Here is a 27,990-nt window from a genome sequence, read left to right as displayed (position 1 = left end):
GACGGTAGGAAAGTCATGCGGTGGGATGAGGTGACGTCACGTGCCAAGAATGAAAAAACTTCTGGCCACTTTGAACGACAGAAGAAGAATACATGGCGCCGCAGACCGCGTATGAGCTAGCAAAGTCATGCATAGCCCAATTATTAATTTGACACATAGGGTACAATGATTCGTTTTCATCAGAAGCATGTCGACGATAGATTTAGTCAAAATCGCGCACGTTTTCTTTTAACCATCACGGCTCTTGGGCGCGTCCTGTGCTCTGCAGTATCCACCTAATTTTGCTACTCGCGCACTGCTCGCATCCAGAGGGGAGGGATCTAAGGCTAGAGGGACCCTGCCTCGCGCAGCCTCCGCAAATCTGTCCGTCCCGTTTGGACGACGAGAAAGGTGATCGAGGTGGTGACACCGGAGTTCGAGGCGATGGCAGCCGATGGAGGATACCAGGAAACAGTGGATCATTACCGAGCCGAGGTGGAAAGGCTTACCCGGGAGCTCGCTGAGGCAAACAAGGAGAAGATTCGGGCGGCGGAATGCGGTCTGGTGGTCCTGGAGGAGAATCAGAACCTGAAGCAGCAGTACGCGGAGCTGGAGTCCGAGCAGGAGACGCTGAAACAGGAGCTGGAGCAACTGCAAGAGGTAAACACAATCCGAATAATCTTAATGATACGTATATATTTTCTTTGACTCGCCAACTTTGACTTAAATAAAGCACCGGTTCCTTTACGAATGTACGGTAAAGCACCAGGTCTTATATGGGTAAACGCTATTTTGGGCATGAGATGAATAGAGTTTACTCCAACATAGAAAGAGAGAGAGAGCGCCAAAATGTTCTAAATTGAACAGTGATAAAGACACAAAGACTGAGACAGTCTAAACTGCAGGTGAAAAACCTCAGTACATCAGCTTGAAAGAGGTAAAGAACAGTTCGCATGAAACACTGGATTTTCACAGGCTCGGGTTACATTGGATCACCTGTCACGTTAGGCATCAATCTGCGTTGTACTGATGCTCTGTGTGCTGACCTGTGTGCAGTTGGGTCTTTTCATTACTCTTATAACGCCCTACTTTCCATGCTTAACCAGTGTTATTTTCATCATAAGAGTACAATTCATCTTTAGAATAGAGTAGCATTTGATCATTGTGCAGTTGTGGCAGAGATCGAGATGGTAGTTAACTGCAATCCCAGATGTGTCTCCTTAGGTTTGTGTTCTCCTCTCCCATTCTTCTCAGTCTGTAACATGTTTTGTCCCTTCATGCTCTCCTCATACACATGTCATATCTCAGGTTATAATAGCCATATTGATGTTGGGGTTCCTGAGCCTACTCTCAGCTGTCTTAAAACATCTGTAAATATTAGAAGATATCTGAAATAGACATTCTCTGTTTTGAATAAGAAATGCTTCATGTGGTTTTCTGAGTGCTTTAGGCTTAGTGTCATTCTCAGAGCTCTAGTGGTCTCATTGGTCAGTATAGAAACATCTTGGAGAAGCTGTAAGACTGCACCCTTATGCTGTTGTGTTGAGGCTCGACGTTGAGGCTGTATTGTGCTGTTTTAATCTTGATTGTGTCTTCCAGTACTGTGTTTATGATGATACCCCCCTGACTGGCTGAGTATGGCATACTCAGTTATACAGTACAAGTATGACACATTTGTAGTCATACATTTTAGCCAGCTGCCACAGTAGTAGCCAAATAATTATGCTTATGTAATAAAGGACCACTCATTAAAATGTTTTTTTCTTTTTTTTGTGTGTGTTTGGAATAGAAAAATTGAATTATTATATATATATATATATATATATATATATATATATATATATATATATATATATATATATATATATATATATATATAACATGTATACATATACATACAGATTCACATGGAAGGGATTTTCTTTCTTTGGTTTTGAGGGTGTGGGTCTCAGTGTCTCTAATTGCTATCATTATATAGTGATTCCTCCCAGATTAGGAGAACTTCCCTGAAGGCATGAGTTTAAGTGTTCACACTGTGGTAAGAGCATCTGTGACCACATTAACTAAAAGCTATAGTAGGTTGGTCTGCTGCTTGTCTTTTTCTCATAGTCACATGATTCAGTCACCTGCTTCTTGATGGAACTAATATAATTCTGATCAGTGTAGGTGGAAAGAGCTGCACATGTTAATGCTGCTCAACAATAGTGCGTACATGAGTCTCTCTGAACCATCCACTAACCATCTGCCTGACTCTCGCCTCCCTCTTCAAAGAGACACTGTTGTTGATTTTGTCAGTGCTTGATAATCTCATGAAGGACAGTGTTAGAGGTTAAACATCCCCCTCTCCCCCTCTCACACACACTTATGCTTTCAATGAATATTAAACAGTAGGTGGAAGACCACACTATACCATTTGATATACTCTTCACATAGACTTGCAAGTAAAGTGTTCAAAATGTTTGGGGTTTTTTTTACTTACTAAGTGTCCTTTTGTATCTACAGAAAGATTTACTCAATAGGTTCACTTGTGTTGCAGTTATTCAATGTGTATAGCATTTGTTAGTCACAGTGAATATGGATCTTTTTGAATAAGGCATTAGGGGTGAAAGCCATCACCTCAGTGTTAGAGAGACCCAGAAAATAATGAGTCGGTATACGTCCAACCAACAAGCATGCATAATCACAGAACTTTACGTTTCTAATTTGAACTCTGTAATAACTAAGTCGTTGCTCTTAAGAACATGGGTTAAACAGACCATACATGCTTGGTTGGTGTTTGACTTTTGTGTGTGTGTGTGTGTGTGTGTGTGTGTGTGTGTGTGTGTGTGTGTGTGTGTGTGTGTGTGTAACACCTAACTATTTCAGATATGGAGTAGATCTTGGCTTTGTCTATTCAACTATTTTGAAGCATGTAACTTAAAGGACCAAGAAGTCATTATTTCCAATGATTCTACTTCATATTATAAAACAGCCATTATAATGCCACCTATTGATCTGGAAGTTTTAGAGATTCATTATTAAATCTATTTTAAACATGGCTGTCTCCATTTGAGAGAACTCTGGACTAGTAATTTGATTCTTCATCTTATGTGAGCTACACTTTATAGAAAACAAAATTAAAAATAATAAATACTCATTTTCATAAATATTATTTGCTTTTTTTTTTTTTGGTGGTAAAAATGACCTATTGCTGACCTATTGCTATAAACGTTTAACTAATCTAACAAAAAATATAGATTGCCATAACTTTTTGCCAGTTTTATAGGCATAAGGATAGTATAAAGCTAAAAAATGATTTTCAATTGAGATTTTCAACATTTAATGAAAACTTCACAGGATACAGTATTTTTTTGGCAATTTATTGGCAATATTTTCTGTTGAACTGCTGTGTGTTGTGTGAGTAAGTTATATGCATCAAGTATTTATTGTTTTGGCTGAGGAAGAGAGTGTTAGAGAGTGGAGGAGTTCTGCAAAATGTGTGTTTCACAGGCTGTGTTGGCTGATTAGACAATGTGGTTACTGTTTTGACCAATGTGGTTAAGCACCTGAGAAAACCGTAAACCCAATGCTCTTAGATGCTGAGCGACATATTTGTCACCACAGGTAAGACAATTTGTGTATAGAGTTGATCAAATCCCCTAAGAGAGCTACAGGCAGGGTATCACTAGATCCAAATTAATGGGGCACATGCCCCAGTAAAATGTTTCCATGCCCGACTATAAATGTGGGGGTAAAAGGCAATACAAAGCCATACTACTTTATATTTTAACCTGGGTTGTTGAGAAGATCTACATGACACAAACATCACCTCGCAAAGAACAAAGAGAAAGAGTGAAAGCAGATGCTTAACAGGTTAAAGCATTGAGAGAGAGAGAGAGAGAGAGAGAGAGAGAGAGAGAGAGCCTTTACAAAAGCCTATTGTTATGTCAGTCTAAGGAGAGAAGAGTCGAAAGACACCATGGCTCCAGCGAATGTTTTATTAGCAAGATTAAGACAAATACAGCCTCAAAAGTGAAACAATGAAGGACTGAGTAGCACGGAAATAAGGGGGATGGTTAACTAAAAGCACATTCACTACTCACTAATTGGACTAAATGAAGAAAGAACACTTTAACAAACATTTAACATATATTTTTAATTAAACAAAACATAGAGAGAGGTGCACAGCATTGTGCCCATCTCCACTTCCGCTGATGCCTCATAACCTGTTGTCCATGGCAACGCCCAATACGCACCATTCTGCCCTATGACTGACTGGCAAACAAAGGGTATGTGTCTTCTGTGTCTTGGTACAACAAGTCTTTACATTACCACTAGTGTAGTGTTATGCCTAAAACTTGTTCATGGTGGTAATGTAAAGCAGCTAGAATGTTTCAAACACTAAATGGGTCATTAGCAACCATGAGGCACCATAACTTATCTAGTTTCTAATAGGTTTTAGTCACCAGTCCAAGTTGGTCTACGTCTTATGCTGACCTTGGTATCATGCATGGTTGAATACTACATAATAAGATAATTTAGGAATTAGTCAGTAATATTCTGAGGCACATTTCTTTCTCCCAGTCAGACGCCGCCACACATATACACACCACCCAGCTCTCCACAAGAGTTAATCTGGGTTTAATAAAGGGGGGGAAACGCTTTATTCCACTGAGCCCTTAATTCTCAGACATTCAGACAGATTTCATCCAGATTTTTCTTCTTTAGGCAATTTATCACCCAAAGCTTTGCAAATTGCTGGTTGAGACTACAGTACTGGTATTTTGTTTGCTGTCCATAATAAAGCCTGGACTGAGGTTTACAGACTTTATCACACACAGATAAATATTTTGGTTTAGACTGATTTAAACAATAATCAGTGTGGTGCATTAACCTTTCAGGATAGCCAAGAGGAGAGCCTGATTTTGAACATTTTCCCTTGCTGTGTGTTAAATTCCTTTGATATGGACAACATGGAATGTTGTCACATGAAAGCCATTATACTTGTTTAATGTGTGAGTCTCTTGATGACAATGTTTAACCTGTTTCTTGATATTGTGTTGTTGGTGAGGGGTGGTGTGTTATGTAAGGACTTTTTAAAGCTTTTGTTGTGTTCCCTTGTTCCCACAGAATAAGCAGAATAAGATTTTCATGCAGTCCTGCCCTGAACTCCCAGGTCTCCTGAGAGTCTGAACACACTGCATCTCTCTCCTCTCTTTCCCACGCATCACTGCCCACAATAGGCCCTGTTCAAAAAACAATAGCAGGAATCCAGCTAAAGATCAGCCAGCTCCAGAGGTACTGCAGTTTCTGCATGCAGTCAGGAATAACAGTGAGTGTGCAGAGAGCAGAGGAGAAGGTTGGGTTTTCCATGCATCACAGCCTGCCAGTGAGGTAGGGGTTTCAAGGGCAGAACCTCTGACAAAACTGCTAATGCAGGTAACGTTATAAGCATTTTTTAAAGCCATTATAAGCAGGGTTTATAAGCCTTTTTCTTTTTTCACCATTTATTTTATATCTGTGAAAATTATACCTCTACATTTAAAAGACAAAATCTCACAGGACACGGACTGCAAAGTGAAAACTTCTGAACACCCTATGCAAGTCAACTTGTATCTATCTCCTCTATGTATTTCCCAATACTTTTTGAAGTTATGCATCCTACTCACGTGTGTGTGTGTGTGTGTGTGTGAGTGTGTGTGTGTGTGTGTGTGTGTGTGTATGGCTACAAATACTCTAAACCAGCTTCAGTCATCTGTTCAGTGAGACAAGGTGACTGAGTATCTTGGTTCTTATTCTTCCCATTCTGCTCTTCATTTTGTTTTCTTGTGTGATCAGTTTTCCATGTGATGCTTCTGTGAAAGATGTGAGTTAAGAAGTAAAAGGTGCAGAGGATTCTGGGAAATCTTCAAAACCTGCTACTGCTTCAGGAGGTTAGGAAACTGAATAGCTTAAAGAAGAAGTGTAAAATAGAGTCTTTTAAATAAATGGATTTTGAATTAAACATACATGCAAGCCTGTGTTTCTCCACACGCACACACACATACACAGAAACCAAACATTACAAGCCACAGTCTGCTCTCTCTCTCTCTCTCTCTTTCTCTCTCTCTCTCTCTCACACACACACACACACACACACACACACACACACACACACACACACACAAACAAAGATTCTCTCTCCGTGGTGCTGAAGTCAGCCACCAGGTCTACTCTGCTCTGCACAATTCTTATTTACTTATAAACTCAAATTCAGAAAATGTAATCAAATTTTAATTTACTACAACAACAGTGGTTTTGTTACAGTTTAAATAAGTTGTTTTACTTGAGACTTTAATGCTTATGGTTCACCAGAGAGCTACATATGTTTCCAGCACCTTTACAGCCTTAGAAACAAATGAGGTCACTCAGTGCAGCCATGTCTGTTCAAGGTGCCATTACTGTGATGAACTCCTTATTTGGTATTTCATTCATCAAAAAAAGATGACAGATGGGAATATACATTTAGCAGGTGGACACTCTAATGCAGTAAATGTCTACAAAGGTGTGACCCTGTGATTAATCACAGTATATTCTGACCATTCCTGGAATCCACCTTTAAAGTAAACACCAAAACCTTGTTGGATTTTGCTATTCTGTGAAAGTTAGCTCAGGTTTGTGCTTGGCTGTTAGTGCCGCATGCTAATCAGGTTGCAGAGCAGCCTCTGTTGTGTTTAATAACTGTTAATAAAAATCCATAATTCCATCTGCTCAAATTTAGACTCGTTACAAAGGAAAAATATTTGGGAATCAAATCACTCAGGGTTTGAGCCCCAAGTGAAAAGCCCTAATGATACCCCTGTAGTAACCTTCAGCTCACCTTCTTCCTCCATCCTTCCACTGTCAATTTGACAAACCTCCTTATACTGCGCTTGGAGTCTGCATCCAGTGAGCAGCACACACATGCTGTTACATTCACAGATGTGTCAGCAAGTTTGGTGGGGGTGGGGGGGGACTCTTGCATTTGAGACACTTTCATTGTCCTAGTGACGGACAGCTCGAGTGCCTCAGGCGGTAATGTTAATAGGCTTTTTAGAGAATGAAAACACATAAAACACTGTATGTGAGCAGCAGTCCTCTGAATCCCATGTGGGTTTCCAGAGGACTGCTATGCAGTATGGCGGGGTATCTTTGTTTGTCCTAGCTGGTAGCGAGTGTGATTAAGAGGAATTAAATTTGCAGTTTTAAATATTGTCTTACCTGTTGTATGATGCCAGCTCTGCTCTGTTTTATAAGTTGTGTTACACTTGTTGTTTTGTGGACTGGGAGATTGAGGGCCCTGCATAGTTCCCAGTACTGCACTCTTCTGGATGGAGATCTCAGCTGTTGTTCCTGGGATCTGCTGGAGCCACTCTCCCAGTTTGCATAGAAGCTGTATGGCTCAGTGTGTTACACAACTGACTTCGGTATAGGATGTTGCAGATCTGACTCCTGACCAGGGCATCTCCAGTGTGGTCCCTTGGACAAGGGCTTTAACCTGCCTACCTTACTAACAATAAAGTTACCAGGGCAATCTGATGAAAAGTGGCCTGTTGGAACAAATACAAGACACTCATGGACAAGAGTAGAGAATAGTGGTTTTATATATATATATATATACATATATAAAACTATATTTAATATATAGTTTGCTGGGCCCCTGAGCAAGGCCCTTAACCCTCAGTTGCTCAAGTGTTCAGTCAGAATTGTAAGTCGCTTTGGATAAAAGCGTCAACGAAATGCCAAAAAAATGTAAAATTATAATTGTAACTTCCAGAATTGAGTGTCTGAACAAGGTAGTACTGAGTCATCAAAAAAACCTGTTTGATTTCAAAGAGCAAGCAAATTAGCAAGCCAATGATTCCAGTGCACAAACAGGCATGGCTAGTGTTTTAACCCTGTACTGGTTATTAGAGATGCAGAAGCAGCACATGGTTGGCATTACTATGGGAAGTGCAAGGGTCCGGCCTGTGAATATGAGTCACATTGTCACCCCCTGCACAAAATAACAGGAACCAGATGGGGAGAAAGGTCTCTGAGGAGACCCTGCCTTCATGAAGCCATCTGCTGCTCACATTATGCATCCAGAATCCAAAGTCTCTGTGTTAAGGACTGACCCCATCCTCTCTCACCCTCATTTTTCATATCCTTTTTATGATCCATGAAATCATATTATTGTTTATGTAAAACACAATGGATTACCTCTGTATATGAAAGATGCTATACAAATAAACTCACCCCCCCCCCCGTCACCATGCCCACCCTCTTTTGCCTTTCTCTATAGGTCTCTCTCTCTCTCTCTCTCTCTCTCTCTCTCTCTCTCTCTCTCTCTCTCTTACTGTGATTCCCAATTGGTTCTAGGGCCCCAGAGTCCAGCTGGTAGGCACAGTGCAGTATTATTGACAGCCTCTCACAATAATAGCTCATTCATACTGGAATTTAATTAATCAAAGCTTTTGTATCTGTTTGCCTTTCACCACAAGCATCCCATCCCCAGGGACCAAAGATCAAACATCAAAATAAAAGAAAAGCAAAGCTGAAAGTGTTTATTGGTTTAAAGTGAAGCAAAGCAAAAAAGCAAAACCTGAAAGTGTTAGTCATGTGTGTGTGTGTTGGTTTAAAGTGAAGTAAAGCAAAAAAAGCAAAAGTTGAAAGTGTTAGTTGTGTGTGTGTTTTGTGTGTGTGTGTGTGATTAAGTATTGATCACAAGCTTTATTATTATTTATTTTATTTTATTAGTGATAATTAAGATAAGCACATCTGGTGTTTTGCTATCCCCCCCCCCCCCCCCCCCCAAAAAAAAAAACACCTTACGGAAGGGTTCACATTCACATAGTGATATTCAGAGTCTATCCATTGTTTCAATGGCCTCTGGAGGACAAATTACACACATTATTTGCCAGTGCAATGAAAGATGATTTTCTAGATTCAAGAAGCCTGAAAAAAAGCCCCAGAGGAAGACTGTTCATATGAAATTCGCATTTAATAGCTTTCTTACAAGTTAATCTCAATAATGCAGTGTAGTGAGGATTTATTCTCTTATACTAAACATTAACCATTATTGAGCAGCGGAGCACATTTGAGGATGATGAATGACCTGATATGTCCACTGGTAGGCCGTGCTTGCTGTTTATTTTTCACGCTGCAGAGACACAAATACTCGCCTAATGACTGCTGATTAAAAAAAACAAAACTGCAGCGAGCAGGAAGCTCAACAGTGGCACAGTCACCCTATAGGTTAGTCCCCCTGTACCATAAATCACCCTTTACCTGATGAATAATGCAATGTTGTGGTGTTCAGGAAAGCAGTTGTATGGAGACAGATGCACTTGCACTGTCTGTGCTTATTATAAAGGCAGCTGTAAGAGGTGTGATGTCATGTCTCCCATCTTCTCATTTCCCTTTAGAATGCCACTTTGCAATGATGTGAATGTAGCTCTCTCAAAAATACATGAAATATTCACGTCTAATAGCTACGGAAATCCGATCCGACGTGAATGTGTCATGTGACTTATTGTCTGATTCTCTGTCAGCAGCTTTTAGCCCCATGGGTCCATATTTGGTACAGACGCTCTGCCCCTGTATTGATTTTTGCTCTTCATAACATATATTTTCCCCTTTTCCCCCAGTACGCTATTGATTTCCCTGTTTGCTGGGAGCCTTTCTAGGTACTTAGCTCAGTCATCTTCAGCATATAATGGCCCTAGGATACAAGATGTGCCATACAAATGCTCTGCACTATTCACACACCAAACACATGTGCGGTGTCTGTAGCATGCTGAGCATTACACTCACGAATGGCCAATCTTTCTGTAGTCCAGCTGCATGTCCTCAGAATCTAAACTAACTTAGTCAACCCCTGAAGGCCACCCTCTCTATTCTGCATAACTAAAGTACGTCCACGTTGCTGGAGTCTCCTGTTTAGACCTTGAACTGAGCACAACACCTTTCCTCCATGTCCTTTCCTCCAGAGAGGTCCACATGCAGATCTCTAGTTTGTAATGTGATATAATGTAAATGTAGTGCAGGGAAATGTGGTGTAGTTTAAATGTTCAGCCTGCCTGTTTATAGTTACTGTGGTGGTCCAATAAAGCAGGATTTTAGTCCTGACATGCTGCATTTGCGCAGTGGGAAAACTGTCAGGAATATTGGAATTCTGTTTTTTATTCAGAGGTTCCAGTACTCCTGCAATTTCTCTTAGACTGCTGATAGGAGCATATTTTGCTTTGATGTCTGTTTCTGAATGACATCTGTCTCTCTCTGTGACTCTGCAGGCGTTTGGCCAAGCATACTCAAACCAGCGCAAGGTGGCAGCAGACGGTGAGACGAATGAGGAGAAGCTGCTGCAGGAGTATGCGTCCAGAGAGGCTTACTACATGGGCCGCCTGCTAGAGCTGCAAGCAGAGCTCAAACTGAGCCGCTCTGTCTGCTCCAATGCCCAGGCCGAGAGCGAGCGCCTCAACACCCTGCTCCAGGAGCTCAAAGAGGTGAGCCCTTGCCCTACAACCACACTGTAAGACCCACAAGAGCACAACCACACTGTAACACCCAAATCAACACAACCACAGTAACACCCACAACAGCACAGCCTCACAGTAACGCCATTAACAGCATAACATCACCGTAACACCAGTAACAGCACAACCTCACATTAACACTCATAACAGCACAACCACAGTAACATCCATAACAGCAATGTAGCCCTGTAATGTCATTATGTGATATCAAGTCAAGTTAAATGTATTTAAATGGTGCTTTTTACAAGTATTAGCGTTTTGCCAGTGTTAGCGCTTTAAATAGTGCTTTTTTTAAGTGACAGTGGCAAGGAAATACTCCATGGGTGGACTTAAGGAAGAATCCTTGGGATGATTCAAGAGAGAGCACATCCTCCTTGAGCAGCTCAACAATAACTTTATTACATTATACACTGCCTGGCCAAAAAAAGGTCTCACTCTAATATTTCATTGGATCGCCTTTAGCTTTGATTACGGCATGCATTCGCTGTAGCATCATTTCCACAAGCTTCTGCAATGTCAAAACATTTATTTCTGTCCAGAGTTGCATTAATTTTTCCCCAAGATCTTGTATTGATGATGGGAGATTTGGACCACTGCACAAAGTCTTCTCCAGCACATCCCAAAGATTCTCAATGGGGTTCGGGTCTGGACTCTGTGGTGGCTAATGCATGCGTGAAAATGATGTCTCATGCTCCCCGAACCACTCTTTCACAGTTTGAGTCTGATAAATCCTGGCATTGTCATCTTGGAATATGTCTGTGCCATCAGGGAAGAAAAAATCCATTGATGGAATAACCTGGTCGTTCAGTATATTCAGGCAATCAGCTGACCTCATTCTTTAGGCACATAACATTGCTGAACCTAGACCTGATCTACTACAGCAACCCCAGATCATAGCACTGCCCCCACAGGCTTGTATAGTAGGCACTAGGCATGATAGGTTCATCACTTCAGCTCTCAACTTACCCTGATGCGCCCATCACTCTGGAAGAGGGTAAATGTGGACTCATCAGACCACGTGACCTTCTTCTATTGCTCCAGAGTCCAATCTTTATGCTCCCTAGCAAATTGAAGCAATTTTTGCCAGTTAGCCTCACTGACAAGTGGTTTTCTTAAGGCTACACAGCTGTTTAGTCCCATTCACTTGAATTCTCTTCGCATTGTGTGTGTGGAAATGCTCTTACTTTCACTATTAAACATATCCCTGAGTTCTACTGTTGTTTTTCTACGATTTGATTTCACCACTTTAAGTGATCGCCGATCACGATTATTCAAGATTTTTTTTTACGACCACATTCCTTCCTTGAAGATGATGTTTCCCCACTGTCCTTCCACTTTTTAATAATGCGTTGGACAGTTCTTAACCTGCTTTTAGTAGTTTCAGCAATCTCCTTAGACGTTTTCTCTGCTTGATGCATGCCAATAATTGGACCCTTCTGAAACAGATTAACATCTTTTCCATGACCACAGGATGTGTCTTTCGACCTGGTTGTTTAACAAATCAGAAGCTACTCATTGCTACTCATTAGGGTTAAATAACTTGTTGCTAGCTGAAACATAATCACCCATGCAGTAATTATCCAATGGGAGGCTCTTACCTATTTACTTAGTTAAATCCAGTTGGTGACCTTTTTTTGGCCAGGCAGTGTATATAGTCCATGTAGCCAGTTCAGTACAGGTGTGGGAGTCTCAGCTATTCTGGTGAGTCGGTTGGGTGAGCTGTATCTGCATCCATTAGAGGAAATGGAGTGGCTGGATAGATATGGCAGCATCAATTCATTTACTGACAGCACCAGGACATTTTCTAGTATCATCTCATGTGCTTTGATACAATGGTTTGAGCAAGTGTAGTCCAGTGTCATCTCTGCAGTAACATGCAAATAAAATAGAATGATGTAAAGATGAACAGTAGAGCTGTGCCAGGGATCAGCATGTATCTCCAGCAAGTTTATCTGTAGCAGCAGAACTAAAAAAGGAGGGCCAGAGGGTGACCACAGTCCTGAGGGGTCTCTGAGAGATTGCGTTCTACACAAATCATTGTCACCAGCCCACGTGAATGCATGAAGTGGCTGGACCACAGTCTCAACTCCTCAGATTACCAGAAAAATCTTATGACCAGGGGCCCCATGTTCTGCACCAACAGGAAGATATCCAGAAGATTGAATGAATAAGAACATCTATAACCTAGATTTTTTTTAATCTAGGTTAATTCTGAGTTTTTAATTTTAATTTAAGTTGGAAGGTTGTTCCATAACTGAGGACCTTTATAGGAGAATGCTTTTCCCCCCCGGCTGTAAGAGAAAACCTGGATTTTGAGAATGCAGTAGGTGAGGCTGGTTGTAGTATAATGTGAGTTCCCTCACATACTGTGGGACCAGACCTGTTAACGCAACTTTAAAATACAAGAGTATTTTTAAAGTTGATTTGAAATTTAACTGGGAGCCAGTGCAAAGCTGAAAGAACAGGACTAATCTGGTTAGATTACTCTGGCTGCTGCATTTTGTACAAGTTGGAGTTTATTTAATGGCTTTTTAGAGCATGCAATTAGAAGTCCATTACAATAGTCCAATCTTTATCTATTAAAGCACTGGGTGTGGGTGTGGGTGTGTCTGTACATCTGTTTGTCTGCAATGATCAAACATGCAGTGTGATGCTGGGGTATGATGATAGCCTGATGCCAGGGCCCATTGTAGAGGGCAAATTACTGCTAAACTGCAGAATAAGAGGAATCACTTGAGGTCGGCATAAAAATCCACTGCAGACACATGCTCACACACAAATATACATATACGCGCACACACACACACACACACAGTCACAGATCTCAGATGAGTAGAACAGTTCATTGTACATACAGCACATGCATGCACTTAAATTCTTCCATATAGCTCAGGAGGTGGCAATTCCTTGTTCAGGAAGTACATGTCGCTAGATGGCTAATTATAATCTGAGCCTGATGGTTAGTATTAATATAGAAAGAACATTTTAGTGTCAGTACTGTTTGCTTCCATATCAATATACCAGTGCTGATGAAATATTTTATATATATATATATATAATGATATTTATGATATTTAATGCAGTATTAGAGTTTACTGCAATTAAATGTTATTTACTGTCCTATTAAAATATCATTACCTCAGACATCTCAAACGTACATAATCAGTGCATCAGAGCCCTGACCTATTTGGTTGTTTGGGTAATTTGGACCCCAGGAGGATTTCAGCAGCGATTGCAAATGTTCCTTCACCGGCTGCCAACTAGACCAACTGTCATGCAGCTTTTCATGAAAAATAAGGGACTAATAAAATCCCCTGTAGTTATTAAGATGATCCATATATATATATATTAATACATCTGTATTGTTTAGTTTTTTGACATATTTATGTAGTTTGTCAAACCATAATGTATGTACACTCTGGTAATTAGCCAGTAACCACTGCTAATTTTGTTTTTTGTTTTTTTTTATTATTTTTATGCATAGACGATATGTAAAGTATAAACAAGAACACATGAAAAAATCTTTTTACTTTGCAGGTAATTTTACCCAGACAAACTGACTGATTTTCCAAATTTGAAGCAATTTGTATATTAAGCATCTTCAATTAATATCTGAAATAGTTCTAAAATTCATTTTAAAAGATGATATATGACTGATGTTATGTCTATTTATATTGAAGGAAGCATCTTTTTTATGTAAATCAGGATGTGGTATTATGGTGGTGGACTGTGTTGCCTGTTGGCTGTACAGCAGCAGGCCGAGGTGTGTTTCAGTTCAGTGACTTTGCAGCAGGTCTTTCCCAGGCTGGGCTCATGACTGGCTGGGTGCCAGCTGGTGCCACTGTACAGCTCTGGATCCAAGCTGTGTGGGGCCCAGATAACCACTCTGCATTTCATGTTCTGATCGTGTGGCACTGCTGTGAATGTATACTGAGGTAACACATCCACTGGGAGAGCTGCAACATTGTACACTGCAGTCAATAATACTGCTCGCTTTTCAAGGTCATTCTCGAGCAGCAGCATAGCATTGTCTTAAACCAATATGTTAGCCTGCTGTGGCATTTGTTATTTTATTTATGGTTATAAGTTTTGTTCTGTTGTGAAATGGTTATTTTTCTAGAAGCAGTAAAAGCTTACAAAGCTTTAAGATGCACTCATTACAATTTTGACTGATTTATAACAAGTTACAGGGAAGTAGAGTGATGCAGGTACAGTTATTTATATACTGTTATTTATAAACAACATCTGAGCATCAGAACATGGCAGTAACAATCAGACTCTTACAGATAAAGAGGAGAAAATGGTTTTAATAACAGTGGTTGGACAATCCAAATTCACAAAACAGATACAGGGCAGAGTCAAAAACAAATGAACACCTAGTCCAAAAGGGGAATCCACAATGTAGACATAAAGAGTTCTGAAGTCACAACCAAAAAACACAAAAATCCAGCAACCAGCACAGTAGCACTCTGAAAACTAAAATGAAAAATGCTGGTCATACGAAATTCATACACAGGAATACACAAACAGGAAAGAACACTAGGTATGTTCACCACAGAGACAGTACTTCACAATAAACAACTTTTAGACATGACATAGCAGAGAAAATTAAATAAGCAATAATTGATTCCAGTCGAATGAAAAAGGGGATCCTGATTGGCATACTGAGTAGCATGAAAGTCATGTGACCTCTCACTTGATCTTGGGAGTTGAACTTCATGAACTTCATGTTCATATATTCAATACAGCTGGCAAAGGAAACTGAGCAATGAGAAACACGGTTGCGTGGTTGAGGGGAGGGTGACAAGTGCATTGTAGGCTTATTCATTACCTTAATGCAAACACTTCTAAATTAACTGAAAAGCATACATTTGTTGATAAATTCAGTAAGTAGTAGAGATGTACAGATGTTTTAACAGGTATTGTAATATAAGCCTCTGCAATACTGAAATAATTGCAAAAGGTTGCAGTTTGCAAATGAACACATCACAGCAGAACGCATCAAACCATTTTTTTCTTGTATGCTCTGAGCATTATGACCCATCTCAAACACTGCAGATGAGGGTTTATGGTGTTTAAACAAATCACAGCCTTCACATGACTCAATATGCAGAAATAATTTTATGAACAGTATACAGGGCAGTCTTTAAACATATCACATCAAGGGGTTTAACAGTAATGTAGCACAAAGAATACCACAATTGTAATCACTATAATTAATATTCATAATAATTAATTAAAAATTGGCTGATGAGTGCAGTGACAAGGATGGTTCTGAAACTTAGATGAGTAGTGAAGGGCTCTCTGTCTCAGCCAATCAACCAACCAGCCAGTCAACCAAGCAGTCAATCAGCAAATCAGACAATCAGCAAATCAGACAATCAGCTAGTCAGTCTGAGCAAGGTGCCTCCTCTGCTCCACACACATCCTGCTGTCTGCATCAGCATTTCTTTTGTGTGTGTGTGTGTGTGTGTGTGAGTGTGTGTGTGTGTGTGTGTGAAAGGATCTTCAGTCAGCCCTGGTTCTCACCTTGTAAATTTGCATTAGTCAGCAGTGCTTTTTTAAATGTGTAACCAAATTCATAGAGGATATCTGAAAGTGGGAAGATTTTTGCTGTATCAACAATCTATTAACATAAAACCTGTATTCTAATAAATATTTTGAATTTGTCAGCTATATTCTTTTTTTCTTTCTCTCTCTCATGGACTATATAATCAATAATGTTTCAGGATGCTTAAGTCTTTGCATTCATTATGATGTTTTGTAGTAATTTGTAGCAAGAGGTACACAACATGGAAGATGAATTGCTCTTTATGACGGTATAGTGACTTCTATTATATAGAGCTGCAACACTGTAGATTATCTTATGTTCTATCTATATATCAAAGTCTGTATCTATTTCATCATTCCAAGGTTTGCTCTGTTCTCACTGGAGAAAATGCAGACATCAACGCTTCTTCGCAACAAGAGCATCCACATCAACTCAAATGTGGGCAAACTCCCACCCTCAAAGACAACAAAATGAATAAGCCTAATAAAACCCATTTCCTGTTTAGAGGATTGTGATAAAGACAATTAATGCAAGATTGTTGAATGATTTAGTCTGCTTTGTAGATCTTCTATGTAGCCCTGTTAAGTGCTATGCATCCCTTCTATATAACTCTTGAGTTGTAGCCCTACTATATAGCGTTGCTATGTAGCCCTGCTGTGTATCTCTGTTGGAGCCCTGTTATGCAGCCCTGCTATGTAGCCTTGCTGTATAGCCCTGCTAAGTAGCCTCACTGTATAGCCCTGCTATTTAGCCTCACTATATAGCTCTGCTCTATAGTTCTGCTATGTAGCCCTTTAATGTAGACCTGTTCATAGCGGTCCTATGTAAACATACTATGCTGTTTCTTAAAATCACATATGCATATACATAACTGCAGGTATGCATCATATAACATATCATATACATATATACACATAGGAGAGCCATAAACATAAAACACCTTCCATTCTTTCCTGTGCAAAAAAATATGCAATAATCCATGAGGTTGCATATAATTTAAATACAGAATTATAAATGCTTTAGGTTAGGATGCAAAGTGTAGTTGCAGCTGAAAGAGGTTAACAGATGATGTCCAGGATGATGAGTGTCACTGATGTGCTCTTCTGTGGCAACAGTGTGTGGCTAAAGACTCGATGGAGGAGAAACTGAAAATATTTTTTCTGCCATATGTATGATTTTTGGAGAGCGTTTCTTTGCTTCTAGATAGCATTACTAAGCCATACTATTATGCCTCTGGTGAGAACACTCCCAACCACACAATAGTACAATCATATCAAAGGCAGTTTCTTTATTCCTTTTTAAGGTGGAGGAGGAAATAGAGATGCTGTTGCACCTGTTTAATGATGGCAGTGGCATTTGTGTAACATGGACATGTGGACAAGGCGGAAGGCAGGATGCAAATGCAGAATGGACTTAGTGAAAAAGAAGCAAACAATAAAACCAAGAAAACAAAAAAAAGCCAAGAAAAACAAACCAGAAGGTGAAACATAACCAAACATAGCCACAAAGAGACAAAGTTAACGCAAAAACACAAACATGAGACAGAGTAGAAACAGACGTGTAACATTCTACAATAACCATCCAGGAAGCTAACAAAACACAGAGTTTAAGGAGAATAACAACTGAGAATCGGCTGTACACAGTCAAGGTGGGGCAACACATGATGATGATGAAAACAGAACCAGGAACTGAACCAAACAGAAACAAAGGCCATCAGAAGAACATCACCATCGGAACCACGAAACCAGGGGAGGGGAATTGTGGCAATTTGCAAAGCAGTGTAACAAGTTTGAAATGTGTATACCTAGGAACTTGTACTATTTCAAATGCTCCACTTTCATACCACTGATGAAAATAAGCTGCACTAGAGGCAATTTCTTCCTGAAACCCAGGATCAGTGCTTTTGTTTTAGTGCATTTTCAAAACAAAGTCATTCTCCTCTCCATATGCTATCAAGTTACTTTCCAGTTCTCAATGTGAAGGCTTAATTATTGTGGCTGAAATCCGGAGTAGTGGTGTCATCCACACATTTTATGACCAGGTTATTATTGTGAAGAGATTTATACTTATTTGTGTGGAATGAAAACAGTTTGAGGATCAGACAGCAACCATGAAGATTACCAGTGCTGATTGTTAATTGATCAGACTCTCAACTCTCACCACCTCAGATCTGTTAGTTAGTCCAAGATCAGTTACAGGTAGGAGGTCAGCTAGTTTCTTAACCAGTTTGGGGCGCCTAGCTGTATTGAAGGCTGAGCTGTATTACAGGAAAGGCACCTGCACATATGTATTCTCCTTGTCCAGGTTCTCAAGGCCAGAACAGAGAGTAGTCACTACTGCATTGTCGCCAGACCTGTTAGGGTGATAGGTGAACTTCAGAGGGTCAATGGACTGCTCAGTGATGTTATAAATGTGTTCAAGCTTTAGTTTTTCCATGCATGTCCTGGCTACCCCCATTAATGCTACTGGCCAGTAATCATTAAGGCAGGCCATTCTTGCTTTTTTGAGACAGGAATAATAGTGGAGTGTATCAAACAGCATGGAATGACCTCATGGGTGAGTGAGCTGTTGAATATATCTGTGCACATTCCTGCCAACTGTGAAGCACATGTTTTCAGTACTTTTGATAGAACACCATCTGGTCCTGCTGTCTTCTGAGGATTTACTTTCTGCAGAGCCTGATAAATGTCAAAAGATGCTACATGAAAGCTAGATTCATCAGGCCTACCTGGAGGTTTAGTGACTGTGTCACTACTCATAATGTCAAAATGTGCATAGAAAGAATCCATTCTGTCTGGGAGGGTGCTGTCCATGCCCATAATAGTAGATATGTTACATCTGGAGATGGTGACAATCTATATTCCCTGTCAAATGCTACAGTTATCATGGCACTGGTACTGGGCGTTAATTTTCCTTAAATATGACCTTTTAGACTTGGCATACCTAGCTGCTCTGTACTGCATCTTATCACCACCTTATTTTGGTCCTCTGATTTTGTTGCGGATATCAGTGGCTTTTGGTTTGGTAACCAAATATATAACTGTATAATGCTAGCTTTTGGTAAAACTCAAACTGTATAACTACACTCACAAATGGAGGTACATCAGTTGATATAAAAGCTTACAGTTTCAGTGTTCTCTATCTCTGGAGGCCACTTTAAACACGTCCGTCTCAGTAGTCGTGAAATTCAGCCACTACTGTGTGCAATATTTAAGTCTGCCTTAGAGTACAGAAGGCACATAATTCATCTTTCCTACTCTTCAAATGTGTGAGTCACTGAGAACAGAAGTCATTTTTCTTTTTGCTATTTTCAAATACCAGAAATGTTGCAAACATCTTCACTGACAAGCTTTTGGAGTATGCACTTTCTGAAGATAACTGGTAGGTGAGCTCCAAGGCAACATGTTAAACCAATGAAATACTATGTTATATTTGCTTTGACATGTATGTGACCCAGTCACATGCTAAAATAACATTGATCAATTCAAAGTAACTACCAGTTCACTCCAGGGGGATGAAAAATAGGTGTGTGCCTGGACAAGGACAGGGAGCTGAAAAATCTGTCTTAGGGGACATTCAGTCTTAAAACTAATAATATTATTAATAATATTAATAATAATATCTCTGGGTGTACCAGGATTCAGTGTATTGAGCTTGGGAAATCACTCCCTCTTCCTTATTTAGACAAAAAAGAGCCACACGGTCATACATCAGATATGCTTTGATGGGTCTTGCACATGAGACCTACAATGTTAAAAGCACAAACTTGAAAACATTCAGCTTAGTTAAGGTAGTGTCATGCTGTTGCCCCTGTGTGAGTATCATATAGCTGTTGGAGGCTGTCAGTCTTCAGGAGGCATCTAAAGCTCTGCTGTGTAGCACTGCTATACATCTCTGCTTTGAATCCCTGTATTGTAGCTTTGCTGTGTGGTCCTACTGTGTAGCTCTGCTATGTAGCCCCATGTAGCTTTGCTATATAGCTCTGCTGTGCAGCCTTGCTATGTAGTCGTACTGTGCATCTTTTCTATGTAGTTCTACTATGTAGCCCTGCTGGGCAACCCTGCTATGTAGCAATGCTTTCCTAGTCATGATGTGTAGCTCTGCTATATAACCCTGCTCTATAACCCTGCTGTGTATACTTGCTACATAGCCCTATTATGTAGCCATGCTATGTACCCCTGTTTAGCTCTGTTATGTAGCCCTTCTATGTAGCTCTGCTATGTAGCCCTGTTAACAGACCTTGCTATATAGCTCAGGTATATAACTTTGCTCGGTACTCTGCTGGGCAGCCTTTTTATAAAGCTTTACTTTTCTATGTAGTCCCACTATGTAACCCTGCTTTGTAGCCTTGCTATGTAGCTCAGCTCTGTACTCTGTAGTCTTGCATTGTAGCTCTGCTATGTAGCCTTGCTATATAGCATACCTATATAGCTACACCGTGTAGTCCGGTTACAGGACTGGTCTGTCTCTCTCTCTCTCTCTCTCTCTCTCTCTCTCTGTCTGTCTGTCTGTCTGTCTCACTCTGGGTCTGGATACTGTTCTGATTTCTTTGGACCAAGAAAAGGCTTTCAACAGGGTTGAACATGAACATATGTGGAAGGCTCTTGCAGCCTTTAGCTTCAGCCCTGGCTTCATAGCCAAGATTAGGGTCCTGTATTGTGATGCTGAAAGTATGCTGAAGGTTACTCCTTTCAGGTTTCAGAGGGGGATAAGGCAGGGCTGTACCCTATCTGGAATGTAATATGTTTTAGGTTTGGAACCCTTCTTACATAGGTTAAGGAGAGTTATATCTGGTTTTGCTTTATCACAATCTGATCTTAACTCACAAATTTTATTGTCTGCCTATGGTGATGATGTTATTGTGATACTTAAAATCCAAGCTGATGTTGATAAGATACCTAGGACAGTGGAACAGTATGGTAAAATTTCCTTAGCTAAAGTGAACTGGAACAAAAGTGAGGCCTTGCTGGTTGGACACTGGCCAGATGGGACACCATGTTTACCACAGGGGTTGAATTGGGTGAGGTATGGGATAAATATTTGGGAGTTCTTCTGGGAGACAGACAAACCGAAAAGAAAAAAACTTAGAGAAAGTTAAAGGTTGACTTGACAGATGGAACTGGATATGGCCTCAGCTGTCACATAAAGGACGGGTTCTGATTTGTGACAACTTGATGGCCTCTTCTTTGTGCCATAGGTTAGAGTGATTAGACCCTCCTCCAGGCGGTGCTTTTGGCCTTTTTTTTGGACAAGCTAATTTGAATCCCTCAGCATTTGTTGTTCCTATCTAAAGAAGATGGTGGACAGGGGCTTGTACACCTTGCCAGCAGGGTTGCAACCTTCGTCTTCAGTTTTTGCAGACTTCTCACTGGGTCAGCAAACCTGGTGTGGAGACCTTTGGCCTATGTGGTGCTTCGTAGAAATGGGGACTGGTACTTGGACCTATCTTTGTTCCGAATGGACACGAAAAGATTGCACTTATAATAGCTGCCTTTTTAAAAGACTTTTTAAAGTTCTTAATTTGTTCAAGATTGAGCAGTGGGAAAGTACAGCTTCTAAGTGTTGGTTCCTGAAAGAACCTTTGTTTGGAGAAGCTTGTCTGGACATTACTAGTGGGCTGGCCACTTCAGTGGATAGAATTCTGTGCAGCACTGGACTTTAGACTCTTGGGGATTTGATAACCCTAGTAGGTCCTGAGCTGGTTAATGTGGACAGAGTAGCTGCCCGCTTGAATGTGAAGTATTTGGATTCCGTCTCACAACTTTTAGGTAAATTGAGATTTGCATTAACAGAGGAGGAGCATGATCTGTTCAAATCTAATCCTATTTACAGCAGTACTAGTGTTGGTGGTGGCAACAACGTATTCCCCATGTTGTCACTATCACCTAACCTAGGGGATTGTGAGAGCCATTTGTTGCAGCTATCAGGTTTTGAGAACATGGCTTTGGAGGATGTGTCTGGGAAGATCCTCTATAGAGCAAGTTAAAGTATTAAATAAATAAAAACTAAATGGCAGGATCAATAGCCCTTGGCCCAAAAAACTGGCTCTGGGGGAAGGGTTCAATCCAGCCTGGAGAGCGCTCTATAAACCACTTTTAACGAGGCCTTACGGTGAATTACAGTGAAGAATTTTAGTGGTGGTTAATGCTTTTGTTTCAATTTTAAACTCAGCTGTGAGTCCAGAGTGTTCGTACTGTGGCATGAGGGAAACATGTGGCATGCCGTTTTTCACCGTTTTATGTAATGTTCTAGGTTGACATCTTTGTTTAGTGTAACGCGTGTCAGCCCGAATGCCGCAGGGCGCGAGGCAGGACACACAGACTTCCTCGACAGGGACGAACATTTAATAACATAAACGACAGCAGCACTCACATGTATTACAAACGATAAACATGAACAAGAAACGATTGACGTTAAACAAACACGATACACAAGGCTACATCTAACATAAACACGTTACATTCAGACATTACATCCACAATGACCAACGACGCCGCACACCCTGACGTGAGTTTAAATACACACAGACAAAACGAGGTGCAGGTGTGTGCAGGTGTGGTTACAAACAAAAGTCCTCCTACTGCACGTGGCTGGCCAAACCACATAACTCGCGGGAGGCGAGCGTTCCGTGACATTTAGCCTCTTAATCGTTATTTTTGATCAGTTTAGTGTTGTTTTTACATCAGTTGTGGGTATAATTACACTTTTGAATTCCATTTTATGGAATGTCAACTTTTGAATTCCATTTTAGGGCAATCTAAGATGGCAGTGTGGATCAGTAGGAAGTGTTTGACTGAGGGTCAGCCTGACAGCAGTGTTGTAAATATGTTTCAAATATTGGTGGAGAGTCATATAGTGTTAGATTTCTTATTCTGCTATGAATGACCTGAATACCTTTGAAAATATTTGGGGTTACAATGATATTTTGTGCTCTGTGAAAGATGAGGAAGTGACTTTTGCTGATTTTTGAGTTAAATTTTCTTTTCCCTTTTTTGAAATTGTAAGGTGTGTTTGAATGTTTTGTGTTTGTATATCATAATTGATTCATACATTTTATCATGAAATCTCAAAAATCTCTCTCTCTCTCTCTCTCTCTCTCTCTCTCTCTCTCTCTATATATATATATATATATATATATATATATATATATATATATATATAAATATATATATATGTTCTTCCATCTTTTGCCATTGCAGAGTAATGAGATGCTGGAGCTGCAGAGGAGTAGGTTGAAGGAGGAGGTGCGGGAGTATAAGTTCAGGGAGACACGACTACTGCAGGACTACACTGAGTTGGAGGAGGAGAACATCACCCTACAGAAACTGGTCTCCACGCTCAAACAGAACCAGGTGAACAGACACCCACATACACAAACACAAGCATACACAAACATTACTTCTGGATCTGCTTCCATCTCTTTTAAATTTTTGTATATAATGTTTTGGCAGGGGAGCAGCAGATTGAATTTCATTGTACTTGTACAAAAATCAGTATTCATATTAATAGATGCATACACACACAATCCTGGTGTCTTTCTTTCTTTTTCTGTCCAAAGGTTGAGTATGAGGGTCTTAAACATGAAATCAAAGTATTGGAGGAGGAGACAGTACTACTGAACAGTCAATTGGAGGACGCGCTGCGTTTGAAAGACATCGCTGAGGGCCAATTAGAGGAGGCCCTGGACTCTCTGAAGAGTGAGAGGGAGCAGAAGAACATCTTGAGGAAGGAGCTGGCCCAGCACCTCAGCCTGAGTGACAGTGTGTATGGGGCCACCACCCACTTAGCCATCTCCGCTGTGGAGGGATTTAGGCTTGTGGAGGAGGCTGCCACTAACAGTACCTCCATCTCTACCCCTAGCCCCAAAAATGAGGACAGTAACAGGGGTAATGGGTGTAATGGCCTTGGGCCAAAGGTAACCGGTGACTTTCACCGGCCCACTGGGCGGATGGGAGAAGTGCTGCACCCTGTATCTGATCTGTTCAGCGAACTCAACCTGTCTGAGATCCAGAAACTGAAACAGCAACTCTTACAGGTCAGTTACAAGTAAAAAGATCCCAATTCCTGCAATTCCTACACTTTCCTGATTATTTTTTCTTCTTTTTCCTGATCATTGTGAAACCAAACATAATAAAAAGAGTCACTTGCTTATTTAGGATTTTTTTTTTTTATTGCCTTTTAATGCCTTAATCCACTTAGTGCTACCATCTTTTCATCAAATTAGTTCAAGACAAATCAATAGATTAAATACAGAGAGAAAATTTACTATTTATACATAAAGTGTATTTTCAGGCAGTTACTGGCAGCAGCTGACTGATGAGCTTTTCAGTAGAAAAAGGCCTGCTTCTAATTGCAGCTCCACTAGTCTTACAGAGTCAGATGTGATCTTGTATTAACAACACATCCGGAGACACACTGAGGAAATATTGCGAGCAGATTGTAGCGTTATTCTACTACAGACAAGGTTACACCCACAGGATTTCCCTATGAATTCTTCCTATGACTTATTCTAATTATTATTGCACTCTCACTAACTTGTGTACATTAGCAAGTAGATTTATTAAAACTTTGCAATTAGTATTAAAACATTGTCAGTGTTATTAAAACAATGTCCATATTATGTTTTTGAAATTGCTGTTTCTGGACAATTCGTTCTGTGAGAGGTGTGTTTAAAACACAAAATCAGCTGACACCACTTCAAATATTTATTTTTTTGTCTTTCATACTGTTCCATTCACTGTCTCTGCATTAAATTTCACCTTAACAAGGCACTGAATTGGTGAAATTTCAAACTCAGTTCACTGCCACTCTAATAGGTCCATATTCCCATCCACATTTAAGATATTAAACTCCCTGACAGCTTACTTCTCGTCTGAACTCTGTTACGAGATCTTGTCTGACTACTACTCGACCACTTAGGCTTATCTGATCTCAGCAGCCCTGGCCCATTATTCAGCAAGTGTCTGATATGATTCAGCCTGCCTTTGCTATGGAGAGGCATATTACTAGGAGAAAAAAAACCAAAAAAAACGCTTTCTACCAGTATTCATGACTTCCAGGAAGTAGCGATAAAATAACACTGCAGTATAATTTTAAAGATATATACTCAATCCAAAAGTCATTTTAGAACTGTTGACTGATGTCATCTTGAGTGTGACTCAGCATACTGGTGTCCTCTGGAGTATGATTCAGCATAGTGATGCATAGTTTGAATCATAGCAGTATATCTGTGTGTGCTTCTCTTATACATATACCTTTAGAACTTTCGATTATAGCAACAAGTTACAATTCAACAACCCATATTTCTAGTTTCCAGCAGTTTGTTTAGAGTACTATCTGTGTTCACTTTTGTGAAGGAAATCTGTTTGTCAGTGAAGACCTTGTTAAAATAATTAATGTTATTATCATATGCGGTTTCACAATTTTGGTGGACAGCAGAGCCGTGTGTGTGTGTTTGTTCAGTGAGAGACAGGAATAGAAACTGCTAGTGACAATGCAGACACATAGAGTAGCTGTACTGCAGGGGAGCAGCAGGTTGCATCTGGGCACTGCAGTCTGCAGAGTACAGAGGCTGGGGTGTGATCAACACACATGAAGAAGATTTGTTTACAGTATCCATTATTAAAATTACAGTAAATGTTTTGAAAGGTTAATCTATTATTAGACTAGAATAAAATATATAAACTATAATAAATATTGACATTCCAAATAGTTAAGAACCATCAAATCCAGTAAATTTGTAAAATATTATGTTATGTTCTATGGCTTTTATATGGTTTATATGTTAATCTAGTCATGTATTAAATATTAATAGTAGACAGACCCTTCACACATACACATGCCCTGATGATCTCGTAACCTGCCTGGAAGGTGTTAATAACCAATAGAAATCTCTCTTTTCAGGACTTTATTTAATGCTAATTTGTTTTTTGGGGTTTTTTTTTTTTTTGTTGTTGTTGTTCTGGGTCTCCTCCAATGAGGGATTGATAGAGTTAGCATCACATCTCGAACTCAACACTATCTAAATATGGGAGAAGCCTGATTAATACAATTGCTGATCAAAAAGCTGTTAAGCAGCACTTGAGTTCAATTACAGAAGTCACAGTCTGTGAATTATGGTGTCAGAAAGCTGAGGACATATTTCACTATGATCATGTTCGCTATGTTTATACATTGTTTGGTCTATGATTTATATCAAGTAAAATTGTGTTACATATACGTTTGTCATCTAATATGAGCAGTCTATATCTGTTTTAGCTTTCAGCAATATTTAGTGTTGTTACACCACAAAGGAACTCTGTTTCTGAAGTTACTCAGTAATTTCCATTATGAAATGTAGCCTGAAGAGCTCTTTTTATCTTACCTGCTATATATTCTCCCAACCACTAGGTGGAGCAAGAAAAAGCAGCCTTACTGACCAACCTGCAGGAGTCCCAGACACAGCTCCAGCACACGCAGGGAGCCCTGACTGAGCAGCACAGTCACGTCAACCGCCTCACGGAGCGCGTCAATACTATGAAGCGTCTCTGTAGCGACAAGGAGTTGGATGCCAAAGAAACAGAGAAAGGGGACACTTCAAATGGCTGCCGAGAGTACGAGATAGGTATAAACGGCTTTGAGATACTGGAGTGTAAGTATAAGGTAGCCGTAACAGAAGTCATTGACCTGAAAGCTGAGCTGAAGGCTCTGAAGGAGAAGTATAACCAGTGTGTGGAGAGTCAGTCAGAGGACTGCAGTCGCAGTGAGGGGAAGCTGCAGCTGCTTGACGAACAAGTGGCATCTCTGGAGAAGGAGGGCCAGGAGAACCGGGAGCAAATCAGCAGCTTGGAGGCAGAGTTAAAGAGCGCCTTGGCCATTGCCTATGAGAGCCAGGGCATGCTGAACACTGCTCAGGATGAGCTAGTTACTTTCAGTGAAGAACTGGCCCAGCTGTATCACCACGTCTGCTTATGCAACAACGAGACACCCAACCGCGTCATGCTGGACTATTACCGCCAGAGTCGTGTCACGCGCAGTGGCAGTCTGAAGGGCAGCGATGACCCACGAGCATTGCTGTCACCCCGCCTTGCCCGCCGCCTTGCAGCTGCTAGCTCCTCCGACTCCTCTAGGGCTCCCCATGACTCGGCCTTAAAGGAGCCCCTGGGGGATGGTGGAAGAGGGGATTCACCCAGCCAGCAGAGCCCCAACAGAACCCCGTTTGGTTCCCCAGTGAACAACACCTCAACTTCATCTGCCCCAGAAGCAAGTGGGGACCTTCGCAAGGAGCCCATGAACATCTACAACCTGAACGCCATCATCCGAGACCAGATCAAGCACCTGCAGAAGGCTGTGGACCGCTCTCTGCAGCTATCGAGGCAGAGGGCTGCTGCTCGGGAACTGGCGCCCATCTTCGACAAGGACAAAGAGGCCTGTATGGAAGAGATCCTCAAGCTCAAGGCCCTTCTCAGCACCAAGAGAGAGCAAATCGCCACTCTGCGCCTTGTCCTTAAAGCCAACAAACAGGTAGAAACAGCAACTGTCCACTCACTGTGTTTTCAAGGAACTAGTGCAAATATATACAGACTCTCATAAGACAGCTGAAAGGGTCTTAGGGAAGTATTGAGATAATATGATACTCATAAACATTCACGTGATTGACCTCTATTTATAACTAAAAACATAGTCATGGTAAGCCTCTACATAATCCTGGGTGATATTTTTTTCCTGGTTTCTCCCCAGACTGCAGAGGTGGCGCTGGCCAACCTGAAGAGCAAGTACGAGAATGAAAAGTCAATGGTGACTGAGACGATGATGAAGCTAAGGAACGAGCTGAAGGCACTGAAGGAGGATGCAGCCACCTTCTCTTCCCTCAGGGCTATGTTCGCCACCAGGTTCTCTCAGATTAGATTATATCCAGATTAGAATTGCTCTCCAAAGCAGATTTGATTTGTCCAAAATCAAGTTGTA

General features: G+C 40.6%; 1 protein-coding gene across 4 annotated transcripts in view; it reads left to right on the top strand.

Moving 5' to 3' along the window:
• Window positions 1–53: 53 nt before the first annotated feature.
• bicd1a (bicaudal D homolog 1a) overlaps window positions 54–27,990 on the top strand; it is a 35,995-nt gene continuing 8,058 nt past the window's right edge. The window contains exons 1-6 of one of the 4 annotated variants that reach the window (XM_026999597.3): window positions 59–639; window positions 10,251–10,463; window positions 23,244–23,396; window positions 23,603–24,079; window positions 26,434–27,546; window positions 27,763–27,914. In XM_026999597.3, the coding sequence (XP_026855398.2) occupies window positions 424–639; window positions 10,251–10,463; window positions 23,244–23,396; window positions 23,603–24,079; window positions 26,434–27,546; window positions 27,763–27,914 (2,324 nt within the window). In that variant the 5' untranslated portion in view covers window positions 59–423. Of the gene's footprint in view, window positions 640–5,088; window positions 5,901–10,250; window positions 10,464–23,243; window positions 23,397–23,602; window positions 24,080–26,433; window positions 27,547–27,762; window positions 27,915–27,990 lie in introns of those variants that run through there. The other 3 variants (XM_026999598.3, XM_026999599.3, XM_081716012.1) reach the window with 3 other exon arrangements.

Source organism: Electrophorus electricus, chromosome 6 (assembly GCF_041902795.1).
Source record: "Electrophorus electricus isolate QZ-2024a chromosome 6, ASM4190279v1, whole genome shotgun sequence".
Taxonomy (NCBI): Eukaryota; Metazoa; Chordata; class Actinopteri; order Gymnotiformes; family Gymnotidae; genus Electrophorus; species Electrophorus electricus.
Note: the sequence above shows the minus strand (reverse complement) of the source record. Positions and strands in the feature narration are given on the sequence as shown.